Source organism: Magnolia sinica, chromosome 9 (genome assembly GCF_029962835.1).
Source record: "Magnolia sinica isolate HGM2019 chromosome 9, MsV1, whole genome shotgun sequence".
Taxonomy (NCBI): Eukaryota; Viridiplantae; Streptophyta; class Magnoliopsida; order Magnoliales; family Magnoliaceae; genus Magnolia; species Magnolia sinica.
Window position 1 is genome coordinate 6,350,139 of NC_080581.1, and position 27,950 is coordinate 6,378,088.

A 27,950-nucleotide genomic window follows, 5' to 3' on the forward strand; every position below is an offset into this window, starting at 1 on the left:
CTCTACTCGCATTGTATGAAAAATGGGCTAAAAACCAAGCTTGCCTCTGAACTGCCCCATCTCAATCCACAATAACTGCCAGTCTGTCCAAACAAGGCGGCCAGAATAGAACTTTTGCAGTAACCAAAATAGATCCTGTCTGTTTTTTTTTTTCACACGCACACACACCCCACACACTCACGCTAGTGGAATTTCACCACCTATGGGCACTCGAACCCTTGACGGGGAGTTGAAACTCCTGAGAGTCTACCACCCGAGCAAGAGGAAGGACCCACCTGGACTGTCTGTTGGGGACGCGGATTTCTTGCGAAAGCCTTTGGCACGAAGTTCAAAGATGCGGGGTGGGGCCTACTGCGATATTTGTGAGAAATCCACCCGTCAATCTGTTTTTCAAACTCATTTTAGGGCATGCGACCGAAAATGAGATGGATCCAAAGTGGGCCACACGAAAGGAAACAGTTGGGAATCAGTGTGCACCGTTGAAACAAATTTATGGCCATAAAAGTTTTGTATCAGTCGTCTGTTTTTTTTTTTCTCTGTGTGTGTGTTTTCTTTCCCCAGTTTATGGCCATAAAAGGTTTGGATGGCATATAAACATGAAGGTGGAGCCCAGAAAAGTTTCAACAGAAGGAATTTCTTTCCCCAGTTTTCCCTCTCGTGTGACTCACTTGACTTTTGGATCCACCCCATTTTTTAAAACGTCCTAAAATAAGCTCAAAAAATGGATGGACCGGGCAGATTTTTCAGAAACATCAGTGTGCCCCACCCCGCATCCTTGTGCAGGAACTCTTTCGCAGGAAATCAGCGTCCGTCCGTTGATCTGACCGGCTCTTCACAGGGGGTGGACCCCACAATGATGCATGTGCTGTATCCATACCGTCCAACCATTTGTAGAGATTGTTTTATGGCATGAGAATAAGAATGAGATAGATCTAAAGTTCAAGTAGACCCCACCATAGAAAACAGTGGGGACAGTGACATCCACCGTTCAAAACTTCTTAGGGGCCACAGAAGTTTCCGATCAAGCTTATATTTTTGTTTTCACTTCATCTATCTCTATGTTAACTTATGAATAGGTTGGATCTAAAAAATACATCATGGCGGCCTTATAAATGTTTCAACGGTGGGTGTGACTGATCCCACGGTTTTCTGTGGTGGGTCCACTTGAACTTTAGATCTATCTCATTCTTTTTCTCATGCCATAAAACGATCTCTAAAAATGGTTGGACGGTATGGATACAACACATGCATCATGGTGGGGTCACAAAGCTTGGTGACGTCACTTTAGTAGATCCGCGCCCCATCACAGGTAGCCTTCGAAAAAAAAATCATACCGATCATATGATTGAAACCATCCAGTCAGCAACATGTAGAAATGAATGGAAAAGATGGCTGGACCATTAGGACGGTAGTAGAAGAGTCGAATGGACAAATAGAAAGAACCAGATAGGTGGTGTGCACGACAGCAAGCCCAAATGGAAAAAAAACAAAAAAACAAAAAAATGCATAGGAAGGGTTAATATTTGTTTGTAATGAATGGAGCCTCCACGTTGGACTTGCGAGCCCGTGAGTGGTTTATTCAAGCCAGCAAAAATTCAACTCTAACATTTCCATTGCTGGCATACAAATGCACCGATAAACCCCATTCAATTTCAACGTCCAGGATCTTCCGATTTGGGTGATTTTGGGGGAGTGATCTGGTACCATCAACGACAGTCCCACATGGACAAACTCAGTGCACAAGAATGGAATGACTTGTGTTAAGTCACAATTTCCAGATGCAGACTTCCCTATTTGTGAGGAATAGGGATCTTCCCTGTTGATCCAAGTCCACCAGTTTGGTTTATCCAAGCCAAGCCATTGATCTGATGGCCACCATCATTCATGGAGCATGCCCATGAAATCTCGGCAATTTGTCAAACAATAAAATTTTTGTTGTTGGCATGCAAACACATGGTTAAGAAAATATTTGAATGATTCCATGATGGGGCCATCAGATCAATGGCTTGGATAACATGGTCAAACTCAGCACAGAACAGGAAAGCTCCCTATTTGTCACAAACGGGCAACTCAACATCTGGTGTTTGTTTATAATTAAATAAATTGGGTAATTAAATAAATTGAATGCCCAAGATATATGATCATACTATCTTAGCAATCTAAGACTTCAAACAGATCATTATTTTCAAATTCAAGTTCATTTGAGAAATATGACGACATAAAAATAAATGAATTACAACTCAAACAGATCTAGAGCTGAATATCAGAATCAGCTACAAATCAATTCATCTGTCCTATCAACGGATCCCTATTATTATTATTATTATTATTTTTTTTTGGGGGGGGGGGGGGGGGGGGTTGTGTTTAGAGTTTCATGACAATGGAGTATGGCCCATTAATCATCAGTTTCCCACGCTAGGGTGCATTATGTGGAGGGCAGCATTTAGTGCACCCTGCCATCTGCATTTTGTGGGATGTGCAAATTGTCAAATTCCACTCATTTCTCATTGAGTGGTGCATCCAAACAGGCCCTTAGGATTTCAGAACTCTGAACAAATGTAATTCAGAGTGACAGATAGAAACTAGATTAAATACTGATTTGTTGTGGAGGCTGCATATCTTTTGATAACCCATTGGCTTGGCTGAATTCATCGACTCTTTGGTATAGGTTGCAGAGTAGCTGTGTGCAGACCTGAGGAGATGTGCAAGGGCCACACATGATATAAATGACATTTCCAAGAGGCCTCATAAAAATGCCATCTCCACGGAGCTTCTGCACAAGAGAGCTTGCATAGAGCGATGCATACCTGGAGAAAAAAAAAAGAAAAAAAGAACAGATGTAAAAGTGTTGGGTAATAGGATCTGCAAAAACTCTGTTATTGTATTATCATCTTCAGTCCAGTTTGGGTGCCACTTAAAAATGAGTTCATCTCATTTTTAGTTGATTGTAATTACATTTTAGAGATCATATTTCTTTTGGGTAAGGATTAAAAATAATCTCGACACCCAACAATCACAATCTCTATAATACAAAATTAGGATTACCTAAAACGAGACAAACTCTTGTTTCAAGTGGCACCCAAACAAGCCCTCAATAGTCAATAACGAATCTTTACAGAATATAGATGGGAGATGCAGGTAATGTAGCATACCCAGAATTAAAGCCTTCTGCTCTCAGTTCTAAGGCAAAGAGAGTTCCCAATGCTACCACTCTTTGCACTGCTGGATGGGATGATAGTTGAAGGACAAGTTTATCATCCCATAACTGCAAACATTTTTACAGAATGTATTAAAGAAGGTGACAAGAAAGAAATCTGTCTATTCACGGAAATGAGGCCTTGATACCTAAGGAATAAAACAGAAGTGATACAACTTTTTCTTTGGTCAATTACTGTAATCCAACTCCCTGACACTTGCAAAAATGCAAACTGAGACCTAGATTTCATTTCATTGGAAAGAAATGTGATGGCTATCTGCAATAGTAAGAACTTGAATCTTACTCAACCCTTGTGCCAATATGGCATGTGTGAGATCCGAACCTTAGGCAGAGGTCTATTACATGTCATAGCCAAAGATCAGACCAGTCAAGTCATCGGATGCCCGGTGGTCCACATTTGACATGCAGACTGGCTTGTGTGGGTCGGCCTGCTATTTTGGCCACAGCATACAGTGTGGTCACCTGACAAACAGCATGAATCTTGTATATGTGTGCCACATGTGCATGTGTGTAGAGTAGGACTGATATCTTATCTCGAGTTGTTATAGAACATCTCTCTTAGCAACACCATGCAGTGGGTAAAGAAACCAAAGCCATGATGCCTGGTAGTGACCAACAGACAAAAAAAAAATGCCATGTCAACAAAGCAGTCTAGACAATAGACCTACAAGATGTAGATCAATCTGATGGCTTTAATTGACCTATTATCTTGTACAACTCGGAAGAAGTTCAAAATGAGTTATTTTTTTAATGTGTAATATCATCAATCAAAATGAGAGGTAATTCCTAGGAAATGAGTTTCACCTATGTTATTCAAAGTGAAAAACCTCATGAGAGAAGTCCTCTTGAGCCTCTCTACTAGGGCAGCCAATGAGTCATGTCCTTGAGTTCCCAGAGATCGGTCTAATTTGGTCAGGATCTTCCTGCATCTGGCTCCTTTCGGAGCAGGTCCCATTCCTTAGAAAGCGTACCCAGACCTGATCAGATTTGGGTACCCGTCAAATACCCATCAGGTCAGGCCCAGATCGAGTAAGGCTATTCACATAGCCAGGCCCACCTAAATGGATGGATTAGATCACACACACACAGGAAGTCTGACACGTGGTGTAAATGAGTGCCCTAATGCCCTTACATTTGTGTGGCTTAGAAAACCTCACACACCCAACCCAACCAGATTTTAACTGAGTCCAAGATGGACCCAGACCCAGACCTGACTAGACATGTACCTCAGTCGGGTCCAAAATGGCAGACCCGAACCTGACCCGTTAAAATCAGTTCAGGTCCATTGGGTACCCATTGATAGCCCTACTCTCTATACAGGATGCATCATGAAGCCTATAGTACAGATCCCAATCCAAATCAAAACAGAAGATGAACTAAATTATATTCAAAATGTAACTGATGCATATGCACGTGACACTCATTTATGGCTGTCAACAGAGCAGGCCTGGGTTTGATTTGGGCCCTGAATTCTAACTGGTCGAGCCACAGCCTTATTCAAAAATTTGGATCATACTTTGGCCCAGTCCCAGCCCATTGACAATCCTACACTGAATGAAGTAACAGAAACACCTATTCTGGGTCACCTCTCTCAGTCGCCTTCCTTCAGGAATGATATTGAGGTTTGACTGTGGATCCTTGAACCATTGTATAGCTTTGGCAGCTGCTGTGCATCCCAAAGCATGTGCAGAGTAGGAGTGGCCATGCAAAAGAGCCATGAGCTGAAATTAGAGAAAAATAAATAACTAAATAAACTGAGCGATTCATCCAGATGCAATACAATGTCATAAGCCAATGCTCAATAATGCTCTGACTGTAGGGACACCTGCATGGAAACATGCATGACAAACAGATAATATGGACAAGCTCGAGGTTTGAATTTCAAAAGCCTGGACTCTACTTTGGACTTGATGGTTGCCACTGCATACACTTGCAGCATGACCTTAACATGAATACGATGCTGTAGCAAGATGTTCATTGTTAAAGAAATTATTAGAAATTGTGTGAGCAGTAATACATTATTTTCAAACAATATATTGACCACGCAAAAGTGTTATGGAATTTGATGTAATATATGCATGCATATGACATATTAAATAAGCACATGAATACATTATGACACTAACTATACTAGCTTCATCAATATAGTGTTTCGAAAATGACTAACGATGCACCCCACATGGTTAAGACCATTTAATGATGCACCCCACATGGAAATGCAAGTTAGGATTGACTACTGATGCACTCCAAATGGTTAAGATCATCTAACCACGGGCCCCATGTGGAAATACAAGTTACGATTGACTAGTGATGCCTTTCTTAGGCACTTATTAGGGTGAATGGAAATGAATTTTCCTCCTGTGGCCAATCTTAACCTATTCTTTCTTTTACTTTGGGAAAAGCCCTAGTTCCAACAAAAGTTTATCATCTCCTAGGCCCATAGATAGATAAAGAAGATGAAAGAGACAGGTATGAGAGATTCAGGTGCAACCGACTCTTGGGTTGTTTCTGTGGATTCCTACCTTCATCCATCCACCTTCAGTCGGGATACAATCTAAATTTTTCTCTGAGTTTTTATTTACATAGAAGTTGCTTGTAGATATGATAGGATTGTTGAATGCATCTTCTTCTTCTTCTTAACTCTTCCACCTTTTTTAGCAATTCCGATCATAATTGGGAGGTTCATCTTGGGTAATCACCTTATATGCTCAAGCATGGGGACGTAGTCACATAGGTCTTACCAGACCTGCTATAGTTTAAGCCATGGGTTCAGCAACATCAAACCAAATGAGGTTTATGAGCACATCTCCATTGACAAAATAGTGGTTTTAAGAATGTGTCCTCTTGGAGAATTACACTCATCAAGAATGATGTAGTGAAAAGGCAGACATTTGGGTAGTCGTCGTATTCAGTGAGCAAGTGTATATTTTCCTACAGAACTCACAATGGTTAGCTTAATCGCTGGTCCAACCATTGCTAAAGCAGGAAGAAAAAAATGTGTATAGGAAGTTGCTTCTTCCATAAATTGATCAATAAGCAGAATTTCTTATTATCATTTTGGTAAATTAAGTACCTTTGTGTCTCCTTTGAATGCATTAAAAACAGCATCAGTTGCCAGTGTAGCTGACAAGGGTATTATCCCCCCGGTCATCAGTTTTGCAAAACAGGCTATATCCGGCAAACAATCTAGTAACTCGGCAGCCGACTGTATGAAATGAACAAACAACTGGTCAAACAATCAAGACAATGGAGGTAGAAAGGATTCGGTGGACACTGTACCAGCAACCAACCTCAGCTCCAAGACGCCAGAAACCAGTAAATACTTCATCAAAGATGACAGGAATTTTGCGACTTCGGCACTCTTTAACAAGCACTCGCTGAAAAAGTGGATCAATAAAAAGCATGCCACCAGAACCTTGGATAACTGCCAAAAAAAAAAAGTCATGTGTTGCCAGGAAAAAAAAAACTAATGTAATTCGCTAGACGTGATGTGAACTCCAATCACACAGCAGTACGAATCATCACATTGACTAAGCATAAGGTTGATCATATAGATATAAGAAGAAATAGTACCCACTTTTACAGTTATCGGTCCTTGAACTCCAACACGGAAATACAAAATCACATATGATTGGCCATTACATTTGTTCAATACACTTATGAAGAATATGGTATTAGATTGTCAAATAATAATTCTCGATGTATCCAGGTGCGACTTGGTGAATAATACATATCAAGGATTAAGTTTTGTCACTCTATAGAACATATGCTCGAGAATAAGTAACTTGCTATGCATATTTTGAGCATTGTCATTAATCAGAACAGCAATCAATAAATTAATCAGAAAAGCATTCCCATTTCTGGGTCTCTTCTCATGGCTCAGCCGTAGACACTTGTGCTTCTACTATGAGGTCATGGGTTCAAGAACCCACGTGGTGTGTGTGTGGGTGTAAGAGTGTGTGTTCTCACCTTTCAAAAAAAAAGCATTCCCATCTCTACCACACTTGCAAGCAGTGTTTGAAATATCGGTATCTTATTACGTATCATATCCTTGGGATATAGATATGTATTAGTTATCACACGGGATATATCGTTTGTATTGGATAATTTATTGCGCTTTTTGGGAAACATGGGAAACATTGGTGAAATGGTTGAATTTTTCAATGAAACTTCAAGGATTGTTAAAAAAGGCCTTAATACATACTTTTAAATCATAACATCTCAAAAAAGAAGTGCACATAATAGGTTTCCTTTTTATGGAGTCCTAAGCTATGCACTGTCTGACTGAACTAATGCAACTATATTCAAATTGAATGCATAACATTTAGAATGTATGTGATGATCATTTCATCAAACACTCATAAACACTTTGAAATTAGTCTCAATTGGTAAGTGGTTGAAGGGAAATTTCAAAAAATAATAATATTTTAATAAAAACTTTAATTGAAAATGATTTTTATTTTCCGAAAATTGACGAGGACTTAACAAATCAGTAGATCAACTCTCATACATGCTTGATTTCATGTTTGGAGTGCAACATTGCAAGCAATTTAGGAGAAATTTTGAAATTTCCCAAAATTTTCCCAAATCGGACCACCTACACTCAGATTTTGAAATTAGAGTGTATGTGATGATCATTTCATCAAACACTTGTAAATACTTCAAAATTAGTATCAATTGACATATGGTTGAAAGAAATTTTCAAAAAAAAAAAAAAAAAACATGGAGATCATGAAGAACCAATGGATATCAAAATCAAAGCTCCATCTCCCTGATTTTTCATGCAATACATGAAGAACAAATGAATTTGTAACCATTTGACATTGATTTAACATAATTTCAACAAAAAAAAAAGGGATCGGAAATTGAAAATGCTCACCGGATCGAACATACGGGATATATCAGCACTACCTGTGCGTTTTGTATCGCATAGGTGGGATACAAGATATATCGTGGGATATATCGGCCGATATCGCCGATATTTAAGACATTGGTTGCAGGGAAACAAATCATAGGTTGTGAAATTAAGAAATCCACTTGCCTGGTTCTATAATCAATGCAGCAACATGATCGGACCCATCTGATCTTGAAAATGGTAATAATTGTTGGGATATATAGGCAGAATAACTTCCAGCAAGACATGAAGAGTCCCTGCTCCCATGAAATATATCATCACGGGAGCTAAATGCTGCAAGGAAATAAAAAAATCAACATAAATTAGGCCACTAATGAAATGAAACTAATCAAGCTGTGGCAAGCATGCTTCTCATACTTCTTTCTTCATGATTCAGTTTATCAAACTGTAACACTTTAGGTAAGGAAAGAATCCAATCTCCATTGCACATAAAAACTGTTGGAGGATCCAGAAAGAGACCCCTTCCCGAGTACCTGCCAAATGTCAAACCTTCAGTTAAGCTCAATATTTGAATGTGGTTACATTGCAGTATATCTGGTACATGATGTGTTCCATTTTCTCTGTTCCTCAACATGATTCACAGGCATAACTTTCCATAATGGAACTCTGAGGGTTGGGAATGATAAATTCTGTTCAATATGAGATTTTTTTTCCCATCAAGTATGATTAAATCTTTTAAGCATATTGTTGCCTTAAGAATACTCATTAACTCAACCTTTCCTCAGGCAACAAATTTTTTTTTTTAATGGATAATGATACTAAGGGAGGAGAAAATAAGACAATCACAATGAGGGAAGGACAACTCCCACCAACAAATCACAAAATTACAAATGTGTGTAGGAGTTCCCAAGCATAAGCGAAGGACAATTCACCCTGCTAATAGCTAGGGAGATTGTCCTCCTATTAATAGCAAAAGATGGAGAGGAAAACAAGATATCTATCATCCAAACCAAGTTCCTAAGCTGATTGGATAGAAAAGCAGATATATAAATGGGTCATCCAACCTTGAAGGGTCATGCCAACTCCAACTATCTGAAGAAGCCCCATATAAATATCCGAAACTATGCATAAATTTTCCATGAAAAATTTAGCCTCAAAATTTTTGCAATTGAAGATCTAAGAAGGACCATCATTAATATTTGACTAGCTGTCATCATCAAAGCCTTGTCCTAGGTAGTTGGTGGCAGCTTTATGAATCATTATTATCAACTGTGTAATGAAGAGTTCTAGTAATTCCTCCATCCTTGTTTATCAGTAACATTAGTGTTAATTTTTCATTTAGGGCCTGTTTGATTTTTCAAATCCTCCGTAAATACATTGTAAATTAGTAATTATTACTCTTTCAGCTTGTTTGAAAATTGAAGGGTATTTCCACCTCGAAAACCGGTTTTAAAAGATAGACTAAAATTTGTGGGGCCCACCGTGATATATTTGACATATCCACGCCGTCCATTCGTTTTACTGAAACCTTTTAGGCATGAGCAAAAAAATTAGGCAGATCCAAAGCTCAAGTGGCCCACACCAAAGGAAATAGTGGCCTTAAAACATCCACTGTTGAAAGTTGTTTCCTTTACCGGGCCTGCATTGATGTTTATTGGTCATCTAGCCGGTTCATAAGGTCACGCGGACATGGATAAGGGGGAAAACACAAATGTCAGGTTGATCCAAAACTTCTCAGGGCCTCAAAAAGCTTTTAATAATAGGCGTTCAATTCCCACTGTTTCCCAAGGTGTGGTCCACTTGAGCTTTGGATCTGCATCATTTTTGGGCTCATATCCTAAAATTAGATGGCATAACAGATGGACAGTGTGGATAAGCCACATACATCATAGTGGGCCCCACATTTATTTTGCACTTGTCCTCGATTTTAGCATTCAAAAAGTAGGTGTCAACGTCAGCCTTGAGAATGTTGCGGAAATTACCTAGGTAAGTAATTATTACCTATTTACAAAGTATTTACAGTGTATTTGAAAAATCAAAAAGGCCCTCATAAGGAGCAATAATTCTTATAACAAAAGAATTTCCATATTCTTAGATGGCTAGGAATTCATACCATGGTTGTTGGAGGAAGCCTGTATAAGATGATGGTGCCTGAGCTTCCATAGCACCCAAGGTATCACCATGATAAGATCCATTAAGAGCCAGGACCTGAATAAAAGAAGCGACAATCTAAGTATCGACTTATTCAAACCACTGCAATAGGTACAAGTACATTGTACCAATAGAATGCCAATTTCTGTTATACAGAAACTCAAAATTTTTCTATTAAAATTGCCATTCAAAATTAATAATAGTCATCATTCTGTTAAAGTTTGCGAATGTCAACTGTGGTCATCACCATGATCAGATCCATTAAGAGCCAGGACCTGAATAAAAGAAGCAACAATCTAAGTATCCACTTATTCAACCCACTGCAATAGGTACAAGTACATTGTACCAACAGAATGCCAATTTCTGATATACAGAAACTCAAAAATGTTCTATTAAAATTCCCGTTCAAAATTAATAATAGTTATCATTCTGTTAAAGTTTACTAATGTCAACTGTGGTCAGACAGCCAACAATAATAGATATATTAAATATATAATGTTTTTTTCTTCCATCAGTTATCCCAGAAGTGAATCACAATGGTACTTGGAATCCTTACTCTTCACAGAGATGACCCCCGACTAGAGTATGCCTATTAATAACCAATAAAATTACTATGCTTCAATTCAATTACAACAAATGGAGGACATAATAAGATATTAAGATGCCTTCCTTGAACTAGCAAAGACGTCTTTCTGGAGCCCTTGATATCAAAACTGCTACTAAAGAGTGCTGTAAGGGAGATTTTGATTTATGGAAGTTCTGGGGGCTTCTTTTAAATTTTAAACATGATCAAAGAGAAGTGAACAGGAAGAAAGACAATTAAACAAAAAGTGGTGGCTCCTTATCTTATATCCTTTTCTTCTCTTGTTTTTTCCTTTCTATCTGGTCACCAGGGAAAGGGCAGAGAAAGAGCCCATTGAGACCCCACAGTATGGTATCAAGGAGGGGAGGAAAGAAAAAGAAAAAAAGAAAGCAAAATGACAGAGATCCAACTGTGGTGAACTCAAAACTAAAATTGTATATAAGGTATTCATGAAATCAACAGGTCGGTTTTGTCTGCATTGTCCCGTGGGCTTGTTTTGCATTACAGTCAACATAATTTCACGCAGGGGATTGCATCCATATTAAGCCAATCACAAACTGATTCAGGGGATTTTTCAAGAGATTACAGAACCTCACTCGAAAGTTCATCATTTCATTGTCAGCGTGTAATAGATGCATGCTACTAACTCGAACAGCTGGTGTCATCCAGACATTATTCTATGTTCACATATCCAAAAGGGTGTCAGAAAGGCACTTCGATAGTGTAGAAGCTTTAGTACTGCCCATCATGTATTTTGTGCCAAACCTAACTACCTGAATAGCATAGCAGGGACATGTGATCTGAAGTGTTAAACATTGGCCCGAAGTGTCTAGATATAATAGATCTTAACCGAACATAATAGAAACAGGATTATGTTCAACAACATAGTGCTATTTGAGTCAAGATTGCAATGATATATGCGTCAAATTGCCATGCTAGAATTTGCAAACAGTTGACAAATATAAGAGATGTAATCTCGTATCATTAATCTTCATTACATCTTGATGGGGACATCTCGCGCACGCGCACGCCCCCCCTACGCACATACGCAAGGAGGAAGGCCCCACCATCGATCTGGATCGATGATGACGTCCAGGGAGGGCTTCCTAGTTAGAGGACTGTGTTTTGGTTCTTTGAAGTTGACCTAATCGTTATGTAGATCCCACCATTGGATCTTATGATCGTGGCCCACTACACGAGATGATCTAGGGACTTTGAGTTTTACTTATTATCACGATTAGGAACGTCATGAACGATTTAGATTGCTTTGATTAGTTGTTATTTTTCTTACTTCATCTCTAAGTAATAGTGTCCGCACATGGCGCGGCTTTTGGGGTATGGGGTTTTCTTATAAATAGGCAACCCCTTGTAGGTTTTTTTCGCATTGAAAATAATTAATAAAATTCTGCATTTTCCTGCTTCTCTAATTCTCTGAGTTGTGGAAATCTAATTGGGTGTGAATCCCTCCCTTCTTCAAAGGGTTAACTACCGTGGTGCGAAACCACACCCATCCCAATTCGCCCCCACCTCCTACCCTCTATAGGCATCATCTCATCTCCCACAGCCATCCCATCTCCAAATCCATTCCTTTTTGCAACCAATCTTCCTTCTACAGCAGATTTGCAGAATCAGGCCCTGCAGGAGGGCTGAAACTTAGGCGGAGCACCATGCACAAACCAAACACCCGATCGGCATGAAGATGGACCTCCTCTGACCGACCAGCACCTAGATGGCTGATTTCAGATTCGTGGGCCCCACACACGTGCAGGTAGAATCCCACACACGTGCGTCAGGCCCGGGCTGTTGTCCACACGTGTGGATCACCTCGGGTTCATCTCTCTCCTCTATTTCACCCCTCTCACCTTATTTTCCTAACCCTAACCCTAGATAATCCTAAATCTCAAGTTTTATTCCACTTTTGCAAATCCTAGGCTTTCCCGATTTGAAACATGTGAATCCCGTGCAGTGTTCGCAATATCGATACCATCGGCCGATATTATCGTTATCGCTGGCCAGCGACATGATATCAGTCGGAAATCCCTCATAAATTATTTAAAAAATAAAAATAAAAAATTCTATGTATCGTTCGTGCGATATATTGCACATATCGCACCATTTTTTGCAATATCGAAGATATTATCTGTTGATTTATTCCTTCTGGCTTGCATAATTACCAAAAAAAAAAAGGAAGACGAAACAGGAAAGAGCTTTGAATTCAACAATCTCGATTTCTTACCTTTTTGCTTCAAATAGAAGAAAGATTCAAATTGCGCATGAGGTTTCGGCGAGAAATCTGTCAAAAAAACCTGTAGATTTGGGTTTGAACGAGGGAATTTCGGGATTTTTGAGAGATTTTAGGGTTCCGGTCCTTCCGGAACCCTTTCTGTTTCTAAAATGGGTGCGGATTAGCTACTGACAGGTAGAGTGGCGCAAATAAAGTGACATCAAGTTTTGCGGGCCCCACCATGATGTGTGTGTTGTATCCACACCGTCCATCATTTTGGAGAGATCATTTTAGGGAATGAGACAAAGAATGAGGCAATCACAAATCTTGAGTGGACCCCACCACATAAAACAGTAGGGACAGTGATGTCCACCATTGAAACCTTCCTAGGGCCATTATGAGATTTTTTTGTGATCCAACTTGTTAACAAGTTAACACGGACATGAACGAAGGGAAAACATAAATATCAGCTTGATTGAAAACTTCTGTGGCCCTCGAGAATTTTTTTAATATGGGCGTTCAATCCCTATTGTTTTCTGTGGTGGGTCCACTCAAGCTTTGGATATGCCTCATTCTTTGACTAATGCCCTAAAATGATCTCTCCAAAATGATGGACGGTGTGGATATAACACATACATTATGGTGGGCCCACAGAACTTGGTGACATCACTTTAGTAGCCAATGGCTACTCAACTGGCATGGTACGTGTCCTGTGCGACGCTCCTCATCCCCAGGTTGTATGTTCCAAAGGAGATCAACATAACATGGCCCCCAAAATGATGTATTTATTATATCCACACCGTTCATCCATTTTCCAAGATCATTTTAGAGCATCAACCCAAAAATGAGTCATACCCAAAGCTCAAGTGGACCACACCACAAATAGAAGTGGGGACAATTATTCTCACCGTTAAAACATTTGTAGTCATAACATTCATTTTCCATCCAATCTGTTAATAAGGTCACACAGACTTGAATGAAGAGGAAAAACAAATATCGTATTGATCCAAACCTTTTTGTGATCCCCTAAAAGGGTATCAATGGTAGACGTTCAATCCCCCACTGCTTTTTACAGTATGGTCCGCTTGATCATTCGATTTGTCTTATTTTTAGGATCGAGCCTTAAATCAAGCTCACCTAATGGACAGATGGTTCAGATATAACACATACCTCATGATGGGACCCACAGAACTTGGTGACGTTAACACACCAAGCAGGTCAATGGTGTCTGCTACACCCGCCAATTTGCTTCTCCCCTTTACAACAGCGTTAGCTAGAGACGAACTCTCCTGCGGGCTGTGGGGTCCACTTAATGTATATGTTTTTATCCAATCTATCCATTCAATCTAGAAGATCATTTTAAGGCATCAATCATAAAAAATGGGACCTTTTTAAGGCTCAAGTGGACCACACCACAGGAAGCAGTGGAGATTGAACCCTTACAATTGATAACTTTTCGGTAGGGACAAGTTTTGGATCAAGCCGATATTTATTTTTTACCTTCATTTAGGTCTATATGACCTTATGAACAGGTTGGATAGCCAAATAAACATCTGCTCTACAACGTTTCGAACAGATTGGACGGCAAATAACTCAATCACCACTATTTAATGTGGTGTGGTCCACTTGAGCCTTAAATCTACCTCTATTTTAGGATCATGCCTTAAAATGACCTGTCAAAATGTATGGACGACGTGGATAAAACATATACAATATAGTGGGCCCCATACAGTCTCTGATAGGTTAGGTCTTTCTATCTCTTGCGTAGTAAAGTCCAACTTGGGTGAGACCTTTGAACCAGCAATGTGGGTGGGACCCCTGACTGAGTGGGCCACCTTGATGTATGAATTGTATATTCATGCCATTCATATGCTACTATGGTCCAGAAATGAATAAGATAAAAGTATCAGGTGGAACGCACTACATGAAAGAGTAGTTAATGACCATTGAAAACCTTTTGTAGGCCACAAAAGTTTTACATCAAGGTGATATTTGCTTGTCTTTCATCCAAATTTATATGACCTTATCAATTGGTTGTATTTTCATACATGTCTTAATACATTTATAAATGTTTTACATCATATTTGAATATAGTGGTCTTAGTTCAATCGGACGACGCATAGTTTATGACCCTATACAAAGGAAACCTATTATGTGCACTTCTTTCTTGAGATTCTATGATTTAAAAGTGTGTATTAAGGTCTTTTTTAATAATCCCTGAAGTTTCATTGAAAAATTCAACCATTTTCCCGATGTTTCCCCATGTTTCCCAAAAAGTGCAATAAATTACGCGATACAAACGATATATCCCATACAATAACCGATATGTATCTGTATCCCAAGGGTGCAATACATTGCGCGATACCGATATTTCGAACACTAATCCCTTGGATTGGGAAATAATCTTTTGCATGTGTGGATGAATCTACTCTCCTTTGAGCATCGTTTGGTCTATAATTTTAACTGATTCAGTCCTAACATGTGTAGACTTGGACCCTCGTATATTCCCCTTGTTGAATGCTTGACTTTATATGGGATGTGGAATTTTTGTGCTTGTTTCAAAATTAGTATGATCTAAAGCCTGAAATCTTACATATCATATTTAATTTTCATGTCCTGCATCACATCTATCAGTAATTTCTCATTAGGTAACTAACATTTAACCTGCTCTTGCATCCGTTCATGGGTCTTAAAAAATGCACAGTTTTTTTGCTGCACTAGCCATGCTCTAGGCCCTGAGGTTCTACTGTTAAGAGGTAGTCACATGAAATCAGGCTACATCTGCACTAACTTGACTTCACCTGCCCTCTAAACCAATCTACAATGTCCTAGGAAAAGGCTCGGGAAATATCTCTACTTCATAATTGGTATGCCCTGCATGAATGCCATGAATGAGCAGAAAATTTCTTCAAACTAGTATTAAGCATCATGCATCATAGAGCATTTGCATGCAATGAAAAAACACCTGAACCCAACTTTGGAGTAATGAGGCTGACCTTGAAGTTAAAGCATCTTTCTATTAAGTTGTCATTAAAACGATCCAGGATTCCATGATCAAATGAGAATTTACGAAATGCCATCTTGAGAGCAATTTCAATGGCAGTGGATCCATTGTCAGAAAAGAAAGTTCGTGAAGCCCAACCTGCATAGGAAGTAATGTTGCTCTTGTTAAGGCATATTTATCATAAAGAAACTGAAAAACGTGTATCGTTATGGAAACCCATAACATATAGTAAAAAACCCATGCTGATACAAGTGCCCTTGATCTGCTGGCAGCATGGTTCCAGTATCTTTGACTACAACTTAACCGCCAGAAAAAGGGTACAGTAATGAGACGAGAAAATTGCTAGGTCTATATGCAAATATTTCTATCTAAAGGCTGATCAGGACAGCAGATCAACATGTCAAAGGAAAAAAAAATATACTTCCATTGAAAGAGAACATTTGACGTTAAAGTGATGGATTTACCATCTGGATTTAAGAGAAGAAATCAGGGTGCAAATCACTGAGTTGCATTTATTTTAAGAGATGAAAAATATGCACTTGAAAAGATGTAGTTTGGGTAAGGCAAACATATCCAATATATATATATATATATAGGGAAATGGTACTATGAGGTCGACCTCATGGGAACTTCTCATGAGGTCAAGCTGTGTGGGCCCCACCGTGACGTGTGTCGAAAATCAACACCATCAGTCAGATGTGCCCATTCTATGGTGGCCCACTTTCTTATAAATAAAGTCAATCTATGACTTGAGTGGGCCACACCACATACAACAGTTGAGAGGGGTTATCCTCCCATTAAAATATTGATAATCATTTATTGGGTCCACCAAGATGTTTTTCACAAATCCAGCCCATCCATTGTGTGCGTTCCACTACGATGAGGGGTTATACTAAGTTTCAGCTGCATTCAAAGCTCAGGTGAGCCCCACCAAGTGCTTTCATATGTTTTAGTCATATCTTCAGATGGTTTTAGATGGTATGGACCACCTGATTTCTATATACGGCTTATTTTTGGGATATCCCATAAAGTAAAAGGGACCCATCAAATTCACGGTATTGATGTTTAACACACATCACGGTGGGGCCCACACAGCTTGACCTCATGAGAAGTTCCCATGAGATCGACCTTATAATACCATTTCCCATATATATATATATATAGCTAACCTCTTCCAACGCCTTCAAGCAAGAGCTCCGCACAGTGTAAAGCAGGCTCATAGACATTCTCAGGAAACATCACATGCCCAAACCTTGCAGTTGCATAACCCATATCTCTTGCCAGCTCAATCTGAAACCACCTAATCACAAAGCCATAGTGAAGAAAATTTTAGAACAATAGAACTGATGAGAAACACAACATATAAGGGTTCAAACTTGTTACTGTAGTAAACATTTTACAAATTTTCCAAGATGATGGAAACTAGAGAAGGGGCACAACTAGCGATTTAAAAGAAGAATATCAACTTGAAAATAAGTGAAAACTAATGTTAATTTATCCATCACATCTCAATGGAGATGACTGAATCCACGGTCAATATCCATTGAAACTGAAACTTGTGTTGATGGGTCCATACCATGTGAAAATAAATCTCTTATAATTTTACAACACTCATCTTGAAAGGATATGTTTTCCATTCACGCCCTAATTTCTATATCAATGCTGATTGTCATTTGTCCCCAAAAAAGATATAACCTTCAAATAAATGGCTATAAAATGCCATTTATCTACAATTAATAATTTTTGGGGTTTAAGTTAACAACCCAGGATGTTAACCCAAGGAGATTTGCAAATCATCTGTGAGTTATGAATACAACCATAGCCCTGATATTGTGGCCACTTTTAATGTTCCATCAAAACTGTTTTGGCCACAATGGATAATGAAGCATGAGGAGAATGTTCCAATATCAGAGTGGCGACTCCAAGTTTCCTAGGGGATTTCCTTGTATTTGGAGATAGAAGAAGATATCATGACTTCATAAGGAAACACAATCAAGTTAAAAAGTGCCAATCATAGTCAGTACAGGCAGCTTGTTGGGTGATAACTAGAGTAAACAGGAGTATGGTATTTTTACTATAAAAAAATAGCTATGATGTTAAACTCCTATAGATCTCAAAGAGGAGAGGCATGGTTAAGAGTTTTGTTTACTAGTGTCATTGCCACCATCTATGTTGAATGTATTGCCTGATTAACTTGACCTCCTTCACTGTTAAGTAAACCACGAAAGAAGGCTACATTTACCAAAGACATGTCAGAGCTGGCATCAATTCATAAGATAAGAACCTTTTTTTTTGGGGGGAAGATTGCAAAAACTGATAATAATAAAAATAATTAGAAATAAGGCATGAGAATCAGAAAATCAGTTTGGTTTCATGCCAAGGAAGTCTACCACTGAAGCTATTTTCCTACTTATACAATTGATGGAGAAATATAGGAAGAGGAGGATCTCCACATGGTCTTTATTGACTCGAGAAAGCTTACGATTAAGTCCGAAGAGAGTGAATCTGGTGGGTTTTGGGAAAAGAAAGGAGTTTCAAGAGGATATATTGACATGATTAAGGATATGCATGAGGGAGCAATAACAAATGTGAGGACCACAAATGGAGAGACAATTGAGTTACCAATTATTGTAGGCTTACTCCAAGGGTTGGCATTGAGCCCATACTGTTTTTGTTGGTTATGGACAAATTAACGAGGCATTTGTTGGAAGAGATCTCATGGTGCATGTTTTTTTTGTAGATGACATAGTTTTGATTAGCAAGACGAGGGAGGGCATAAACATGAAGCTAGATTTATGGAGGGATGCTTTAAAATCTAAAGGATTTAAAATTAGTTAAGACTCTAACAGAAAATATGGAGTGCAATTTTAGTAACCATAGGAGTGGGCACATGAAATTAGTTAAGATTGCTGACTAAGAAGTTTCCCAAATGATCACTTTCGATGTGTTGGGTCAGCAATTCATGAGAGCGGAGAGATTAAGAAGGATGTTGCTCATAGAATTCAAGTAGGGTGGAACTAATGGAAATGTGCCTCTAGAGTTTTATCTGATTGTCGGGTACCAATCAAGCAAAAAGGTAAATAAATGAGTATAAGACCAATCATGCTTTATGAAGCAGAATGTTGGGTAGTTAAGGAACAACATGTTCATAGGATGAGTGTAGCTGAAATGAGGATGTTCAGAAGGGTAAGTGGCGAAACAAGGATAGAATTAGAAATGAATCCATTTAAGGGAATTTAGGAGCAACACCAATAAGTAATAAGATGAGGGAAATGAGACTTAAATGGTTGGTCATGTGCAATAGAGACCAAGAACTAAGCCTGTTAGGAGTGAGTTGGTACAAGTTGAAGACTTTGAAAGGGCAAGCGAAAGGCGTAAAAGGACATGGGTGGAGTGATGCAGGATGGAATGATCTAACCTAATATAGTGCCTTGAAATTAAAAGACAGATTAACTAGAGCAATGGAACGACAAAATAAAGTTAATTTACCATAAATTTAGAAATTTCATGTTCATGACATGTTCAAATTCAAGCCTATTACAGCCCCGCAATGTGAATATCATAAATTATTGATTAACCAGGATCTATGAGAGATAGAACCCCCATTCTAACATAGGGTTAAATCTGAATTCAATGGAAATCATGTTGTCATGTACGAGTTTTGATATGTTAGGGCAGTTTAAAGGTTAGAGAGTGTCAGAAATGGGTTTGGGGTATCCAGGCTTAGAGGAATTAAGGTTGGAACATTGGGATTGAGATTTTGGGAGGTTTCGGATTGGGATTTTAAATTTTGGGTTAAGGGTTTTAAGACTTAGGGTTTCTACAATTGGGAATATGCGTTTCAGGTTGTGGGAATTAGGGATTTATAATTTGGACAAGGGATTTTCAGATTTTGGGGATTTGGGTTTGGAAAATTTGGGGATTTTGGAAATTAGGGTTTGTGTATCTAGAATGTAAGTTAGAGTTTTAGAGTTAGGATAAAAATAAAGGACAATGAATAGAGGGGAATGGAGGTGACAAAGGAAGAGGAACAAGGTGGAAGGGAATCGTCCGCACGGACAGCCCCACACGTGTGTGCGTACGGCCGTATGGAAACGGGTTTGGGTCCGGGGTAGTTTGGGTTGCGGTGGATGGGTTAGGGATTTGGATAGGTTAAGGTTTGATTGGATGTGGGCTCTAGGGAAACAAAAGAAAGACCAAAGAAAAGAGAGATTGGGAAAGTAGAGAAAGAGAAAAGAAAAGAGAAGAATGAAGATAATACCTTATTGAGAAGAGAGAAAAGTAGAAAAGATAACTAAGGAATAACTCCCGGTGGTTTCACACCACCAATCCAATCACAAAATGATTTTTTTTTTTCCTCAATCTCAAAGTAAAATGAGAAAAATCTTCTTCAGTCATAACATGCATAATGGCTAGGGTGGGGACGTCCAACCCTTTATAATCTCAGAAAATACATTTTACAAAAAAGCGCACTCAGATAAGATTCTCAACATAAAGACGCTTAAAGAATTAAAAGTTGTTCTTAACTCCCTAATCTCAACACAAATACGAGTCATACTAAAAATAACGAAACGTGTAAACAAACTAAACAACTAAATTATTTCGTGACCCATGAGAGTTCATGATTAAGATGTCCGATGATGATGATCCAATCGTCAAGATCGTCCACAATCAAAATCCAACAGTCCGATCATCATATCCACTCGATCCAATGGTCCGATGTGTCCATCAAGCTCCTATATGCATCTTCCTAGTGTGGGGTTCTCAAAGATGCACGAACATGCACATGGAGTCTTCAACATGGCTAGGAATGTGAATTGGGCCAAGTGGGCCCCATGTAATGGTCGTCTAACCATAAGGAGACCGGCTCAGCCCTCCTCATCTAGTATGATGCTCAGATGTCCTCATCATGGAGTTAGTAAGAAAAGACTTGATGACTCATGGTTTAATTGAAGTTAAGGCCATTGATAGAGTTGAATTGCATTGAAGGATTCATTCAGCCAACCCAATTAGTTGGGATAAGGCTTAGATGATGACGACGATGATTTAGAACTAACAACAAAGGAATGCATGAAAAAAGACAAGACTTTGCATGGGTGACCTGTAAGGTAGTATCAGGTCCTTGAGTCCACCAACTAGCACACGCATCAAACTGTTGAGAAATAAGCTCAGAAGTCTGTTGAGTCCCAACCTACAATGAGAAGGAAAATAAATGTCTAAGAGCTAATACAAAGTAGATATACAGTATTATAATAACAAAAATGCAACACTAAAAGCAATGTAAATTTTGCTTTGACTGTGCTCCAAGATTCCTATAATAAACTGAAAAGCAAACTGCATCATGACTCTAAATACTGACATTTGTGGAAACTGATCATATCAGATGCAATCATCCATATTACTTTGAATCATTGGTCATAGAACAGAATGAGGAAGAATTAGCAATAACAAGAATCATAAGTTGTTTAAGCACAAACCTTGTGGACTGCAAAATTCTCTCCACATCGTGAATCTATTACTGTGACAATTTCTTCAGGCACAAGATTGTGCTGAGTAAAAGGCCACCAGAAAACATCAACTGCCTTCTTTGGCATGTCATGTAATCTTTTTATCCTTTCTGAATAAGCATCTAGCATTATATCTTGAAGAGAACAAAATACTTCGTGAGAATCACTAAACCATTGCATAAGGTTGTCGAATGGATCTTGTGGTATACATGGCAATACAAGCACAGGCACCCTACAAAAGAAGAGAGGATCTTAGGTTATTGGACTTAAGTTTAATTGAAAGTAACAACATGATAGAGCATAACCTCTAGTACTCTTCAATAATCCAAACAACATTAAAATGGTTCATATGTCAAATTAGTAGAATAGGCTACAAATAATGGAACTGAAGGTAATTGATAACAGGCAGGAAATGAGAGAAATATTTCAAAAGAAAATTAACACCTAAGGATGTTATGCAAAATAAGGAGTCAAATTGGTCCGAACCTCCTATACAAGATTAAGATGGTCCCGGCACAAGTAACCTATGTATGTGCATGTTCATCAGCTTGGAAAAGGGAAAGATAAAAGGCGGTACATTACCTATTTTGCAAATAGGACAACAAGGCTGCCTCATTTAAAAGGCCGTGATCCTCCAAAACGACAGCAATGACATCATAACCTCTAAGTTTTAAGCTCTCATATGCTGAAATAGTTCCAGAAATACCACCCAACCGTCCGTCTCCAATAAGAATAGCTGGTAACCTAAAAGGCCTGGCTTGCAAAAATATATGTATATATTAGAAAAAGACAAAACCAAAAGGGAACAAAACTAACATTATATAGAAAAATATGAGCTATAGCTAATAAAGGCAAACAAAAAGGTCTGCAGGAATGAAGAAATCATGAATTATGAATGACAATAAAAGAAAAGAATAAAGCCATGAATAAAATATTGACATTAAGGGGTCGCTCTTGCAACCCTTAAAGCCTACTGAAGAAGAAGAAATCAAACCATCCTCAAGACAGTCGGCATCGGAGTTAGCTTCTCTTGGAATCTGAGAAAAGGAGAACATCCGCCCAAAGCAAAGATACCACGCTTACTCAACAGGATCAGCTAATCTCCAAGGATATGAGTTCCCTCTGGCCCATAAGATGGTGTTAGAGGAGCCTCCTTCGAAAGTAACCTGACTAAGATTGAGGTTAACAGCAAATCTGCATGCGTGAAGAAGGGAAACTGCTTCAGCAATGATCAAATCTCTGATGCCAATGCACCCAGAGAGTGTGGGCACATAGATAGGTTAAGCCTCAACCTTTAACAGTTTTACTCGCTGCTCCAATGTCCATAGAAAACTCACATGATTTGGTTCCCAATGCCCTATCTTTCTCAAGGAAATGCATATCTATCATCAAAAACCACATTTCCTTCTCAAATCTTGCAACTCACTTCCATATTAGTTATTTGGTCCCTTGTTCCTTTAATGCCAAAGGCCGATCTTATGCATTATTTTACTCTGTGACAGTCTAGATATGGTAAGTTACAGTATACAATACTATTTCCAATCTCATAACTCTAACAAATTACATATGCAGGCAGTTGGTCGTCGAAAAGATGAAAACTTTTCTCAATTGTTGCAAACTATTTCTCTATAATGCCAATGCTTACACTAAGTTTCTTAAAACATTTTACAAACAAAGAAAGATATGATTCACATGCATCTTGGGAGGGGGTCCATATCTTTCCAAAAGCTGAAGGAGTTATTGGAAGGAAGAGAAATTGTGTGTTTCTTGGAAGTCTTGGTGGAGATTGTGGAGGAGCCAAGCACTCTCTACAGGGATGCTGTTGCTGGAAAATATGATGAAACTGAGAAGGGATTGTTCCTGGTAGTAATGGCTGGAACAGACAGTTTGGATGTGTCAAAAGCCATAAAGTAAACTGGGAATCCCAAGAAATGGAAATAGCGAGGACATCTCCAATAAAATGGGCAACATTGGGAAGAGTGATGTTCTCTTTTACATGGTGTAGGTGATAACACTGATAAGATGTGATTCTAGGAAGATATTTAGGTAGAGGCAATTCTCTTGCCCAACCTTGCCTTCCTCTAAGCTTGAAATGAGGAAAATTCGCAAATATGGTGGGGGAAAAAGTGGGAAAAACAAATAAGTGGGCTTTCTACCTGTCTCAGCCACACCAAGATAGGAAAGGGCCATCCTGGTCCCAGTGCAGTCAATATATTTATTTATTTTTGAAAGATAACTATATTAAGATAGAAAAAGAGAAAACAGACAAAACACAGTGCAGTCAATATTGACCAACACGAACCCTGAACCTGTACAACGGCCCATGCATCCGAGATCGTGAATCGAATCAGCGATACAGCGTTTTCAAGTAGGCTGATACAGTCCCGATATGACCATATTGATATGCACAAGGATCACTCACTATCAGCACTTTGTGCCTGTCTTGTAATGTTTTACTGCTTGCTTGGAAAACGGTTCTTTAAACAAAGTCCTAATATCAACTGTTCAATCTTCTTCCCTCTAGGAGAATTTTAGGGCATTCCACAGTTAGACTCAATGGACCAATGCTTTGGTTAGCGAAACAGGGCCCCCACTTGTCAGAAGTGAATCCCCATGCATACTCTGCAAATATGAAAAGCATGTATCGTATAAGTCCTATTGAGAAATGCTTTAGTGGGCTATGTGTATGGAAAACTTCCCATGCGCATAGTTGCATTTCAACTTGTCATCATCCACATCATCAATCTGGTCCATCCATTAGATCTAGTCTAATCTTCTCACATTACTATGCAAACACTACAGCAATCAAAAGTTCCTAAACATCCTTGACTCGACCTATTTTTAATGAACAATCTTGTCCATCAATTTCTCCATGCGACTGGCTAGATACTTTGGATCATCCAATCAGCATGATTTTTTCAAGGTTGCCTATGATGAGCAGAATGGACCTAATGGAGGATCTGGGATAAGTATTGTAGATGCCACCTACTCCAAATTCAACTATGTGCACAGTAAGGTTACAATGCACTCAGCCCACTGGATCATTACTCACTCTTATTTACAGATTATTTTTAGAATGAGTCTAAAATGAAGCATAACTATCAGGATAAAAAATTACAATTCTTCATAATCAATCAAGTCCCATCCAATGAGATTCACACTTCACCACTCATTCTTTCAAACATTTTCCTTTAATGAGTATCAATATCATGTCAAATTATGGGAATTTTACCTGTATAAATCGCATTGAAGAGTCCCTGAAGGCCCCGGACTCGCAATTCCCCCAGCTGTCTCAACCACGGTCCAAATCTGATCCCCCGAACCACAATCCCCACCACCCTCATGACATCCTACATACCTCTGCAACAACTCCCGCAGCACCGAATCGTCCACAACCGCTCCTTCCCTCTCTGCAGCAAGATGTGGCGAAATCGCCTCCTTCCATCCGTAAATCGTCTTACAGACCAGCTCAAACACCCCAACCTCCTCCCCAGCCCCAATCCGCCTCTCCTCATAGCAGCACAAATCCCTCAAACCCTCCCCTCCAGTTCTGCCACCCACCACCTCCTTGGCAGCTGGCGCAGACGCCCACAGTGCATGATTCGACGCATGGAGGCAGGCCAAGGGCTTCCGGCCGTGGAAAATCTCAGAGACCTTGCGGAAGACAAAGCGGGAGTCGGAGTCCTGAGGGAATCCGGTCTGGACGGGCTTAATGTACGTGAATTTGGCGGGATTTGGAGAGCAGAGGACGGAGGCAGCGAGGCCAGTGGAAACTAGGGTTTTGCCGACGCTGGTGTTGGAGCCCCAGAGCATGTAGATGGGGTGAGAGAGGTTCGTTTGAATGGGGAGATGAGATGGTGAAGAGGACGAGCAGAGGTATTTACAGAAGTGGAAAGAGAAGAGAGGAGATGAGAGAGAGAGGCGGCGAGAGGAGCGATGGAAGATGAGAGATATCGGAGACATTGGCTATGGCGTCTGAAACCCTAGAGAGAGAGAGAGAGAGAGAGTAAAAGCCCTACTTCAGTTGGTTGAGATTTTAGAAAAGAGGGAGAGGACGAAGGCGCGAAAGGAACATAAACGGCTCATCCATCCGTAGACGTATTTTCAAACGCGGATTGCGTACTGAGTAACTCAGTACGCTAACTCTGTGAGGTTCACCATGATTTATATATTTAATCCCCTCCGTCCATCCATTTTATCTGATAATTTTTTTATTAATAAAAATTATTATTCATATTAAAATCTTTAATTGACCACACTACAGGAAAAAGTGAAAATTTAGCGTCTACCGTTGAAAATTATTGTGGGCCACAGAAGTTTTTTATCAAGCTTATATTTGTGTTTTCCTTTCATCCGTGTATGTAATATATTATGAACAGGTTGGATTTCAAGTAAACATCACTGTGGATCCCAGAAACATTTCAACGGTGAAAAATCATTATTACCACTCTTTTCTGTGGTATGATACACTTGAGCTTTGGATATTCTTAAATTTTAGGTTCAACCACTTAAATGAGCTGAAAAATCGAATGGACGGCGTGGATTAAACAAATACATTCACGGTAGGCCCAACTAAGTTTACTCAGTAGGATAAGAGTGCACGCAGTAACTCAGTACGCATTCCGATTTCGATAAAAACGAGAGCGGTTTAGGTGAGCCCCGTACACACCCTGATGTACTTATTACAAATCCGTACTGTACATCCGTTTTTATCCCAAAAATTAAGTATATCCAAATCTCAGGTGGACATACTTCAGTAAACAGTGGTGATTGAACGTACAACCGTTAAAAACATTTTAAGGCCCACCTTAATGTTTTGGTAATGTTTATTTCCCATATAGCTTATCAAAAACTTTCATAGGCCATTAATGGTCAATCATTACTATTCCTAGGGTATGGACCACCTTAGAATTGAATCTGCTTTGTTTTAGGGATAATGCACTAAAATGATCAGGAAAAACGGATGGACGGCTTGGATATATAATAAATACATTAAGGTAGGCCCTGCAGTAAGCGCCGCAGCATCTTGGGATGCGGATCAGCTACCGACATGTGACGTCACCGAGTTATATGGGCCTCACCGTGATGTATGTTTTGTATCCATACCGTCCATCCATTAGGAGCAGATCATGTTAGGGCATTGTCCAATTAATGAGTCATATCCAAAGCTCTAGCAGACCATATTACAGAAAACAGTGGGGAGAGTGATGCTCACCCTTAAAAACTTCTAAGGCCACAAAAGTTATGAACAGGTTGGATCTCAAATAAACATCATGGAAGACCTTAGGAAGGTATCAACGGTAGGTGTAACTCTCCCCACCGTTTTCTATGGTGGGTCTAGTACAAATTTGGATCTGCCTAATTCTTTATCTAATGCCATAAAATGATCTCTCCAAATACATGAGTGGTGTGGATACAACAAATACATCATGGTGGGGCTCACGAAATTAGGTGGCGTCAATTGAAGTTTCCCACCCAACCTGTCGGTAGTTAAACCGCGTACCGGGGGTTAGGTCGGGGCGGCACCTAACCTGCTCCCGACAAAAAATTTATTAGTCTGAAAGTGTGTGATGGATGATGCTCAGGCACTTAAAAATAAAAATAAAAATTGCATTTTTTACATAAAATTCAGTAAATATATGTCTCCCTTTCGATGCATCTTGAGCCAAAATTCATGACCATTTGATCATTTGGCTATTGGATTGGTGGACATTTATTGGATGGCTGGGGTTGTCCACTGGCTGGGCGTGGGGTTGGTCTCGGCCAATTTTGAACTGTTTCAAGTTGGGCCGTCACCCCAGCCCTATTCGAAATATTAAATTTTCAGGGCTGGGCCTGGCCGCTGACACCCTAAGTTGGTAGTGAAAGAGTATTCAGTGGTCCTATTTCAACAAACAAGTGTCCACTTAATCAGGAGTTAGGATTTTTAAACCAATTTAGTTTTGGGAGTGTGAGTTACGTTTCATTTTCTTCTGCCATTTGGTCAGAGTTTACGATGAGTTACTGATTTCCTAAGTGTACAATTTCTGAGCACCTATAAGTACCATGGGCTGCATGAGTATCATGCAATTCCTCTTTGGATTTGTTTGATTTTTTATTTACAATTGCAATTCAATGTAAATAAGGCACCTCTAAGTACCATAGGCTGCCTGAGTGTCATGCAAGTCCTCTTTGGATTTGTTTGATTTTTTTATTTACAATTGTAATTCAATGTAAATAAGTCGTTATTATTTAGCTTTTATCATACTTGAGTAAATTCTGTTGAGCCCACCGTCAATGTATTTGTCTAATCATTTTTCAAATTCATTCAAGGAGTTGAACTCAAAATTGAAGTATATCCAAAGCTCAAGTAGACCACAACATGGGAACAGTGGAATAATGATTTCCATAGTTGAAACCTTGACAGGGC

General features: G+C 39.3%; 1 protein-coding gene across 3 annotated transcripts; it reads right to left on the reverse strand.

The window, feature by feature from the left end:
• Positions 1-2,136: 2,136 nt before the first annotated feature.
• On the reverse strand, positions 2,137-25,601 carry LOC131256762 (bifunctional dethiobiotin synthetase/7,8-diamino-pelargonic acid aminotransferase, mitochondrial). 3 transcript variants are annotated; one of them, XM_058257798.1, is made up of 14 exons: positions 24,774-25,598; positions 22,124-22,294; positions 21,512-21,773; positions 21,136-21,225; positions 17,204-17,324; positions 16,027-16,172; positions 10,186-10,280; positions 8,490-8,605; positions 8,259-8,405; positions 6,508-6,641; positions 6,291-6,422; positions 4,804-4,938; positions 3,153-3,265; positions 2,137-2,807 (listed from the first exon to the last, which is right to left on the reverse strand). In XM_058257798.1, the coding sequence occupies exons 1-14, from the start codon at positions 25,502-25,504 to the stop codon at positions 2,588-2,590; spliced, it is 2,613 nt and encodes an 870-aa protein (XP_058113781.1). In that variant the 5' UTR covers positions 25,505-25,598; the 3' UTR covers positions 2,137-2,587. The 3 variants fall into 3 exon arrangements, with proteins under 3 accessions (XP_058113781.1, XP_058113783.1, XP_058113782.1); XM_058257800.1 differs by lacking the exon at positions 2,137-2,807 and having other exon boundaries at positions 3,147-3,265; positions 4,804-4,880; positions 24,774-25,601; XM_058257799.1 differs by lacking the exon at positions 2,137-2,807 and having other exon boundaries at positions 3,147-3,265; positions 4,804-4,883; positions 24,774-25,601.
• Positions 25,602-27,950: the final 2,349 nt, after the last annotated feature.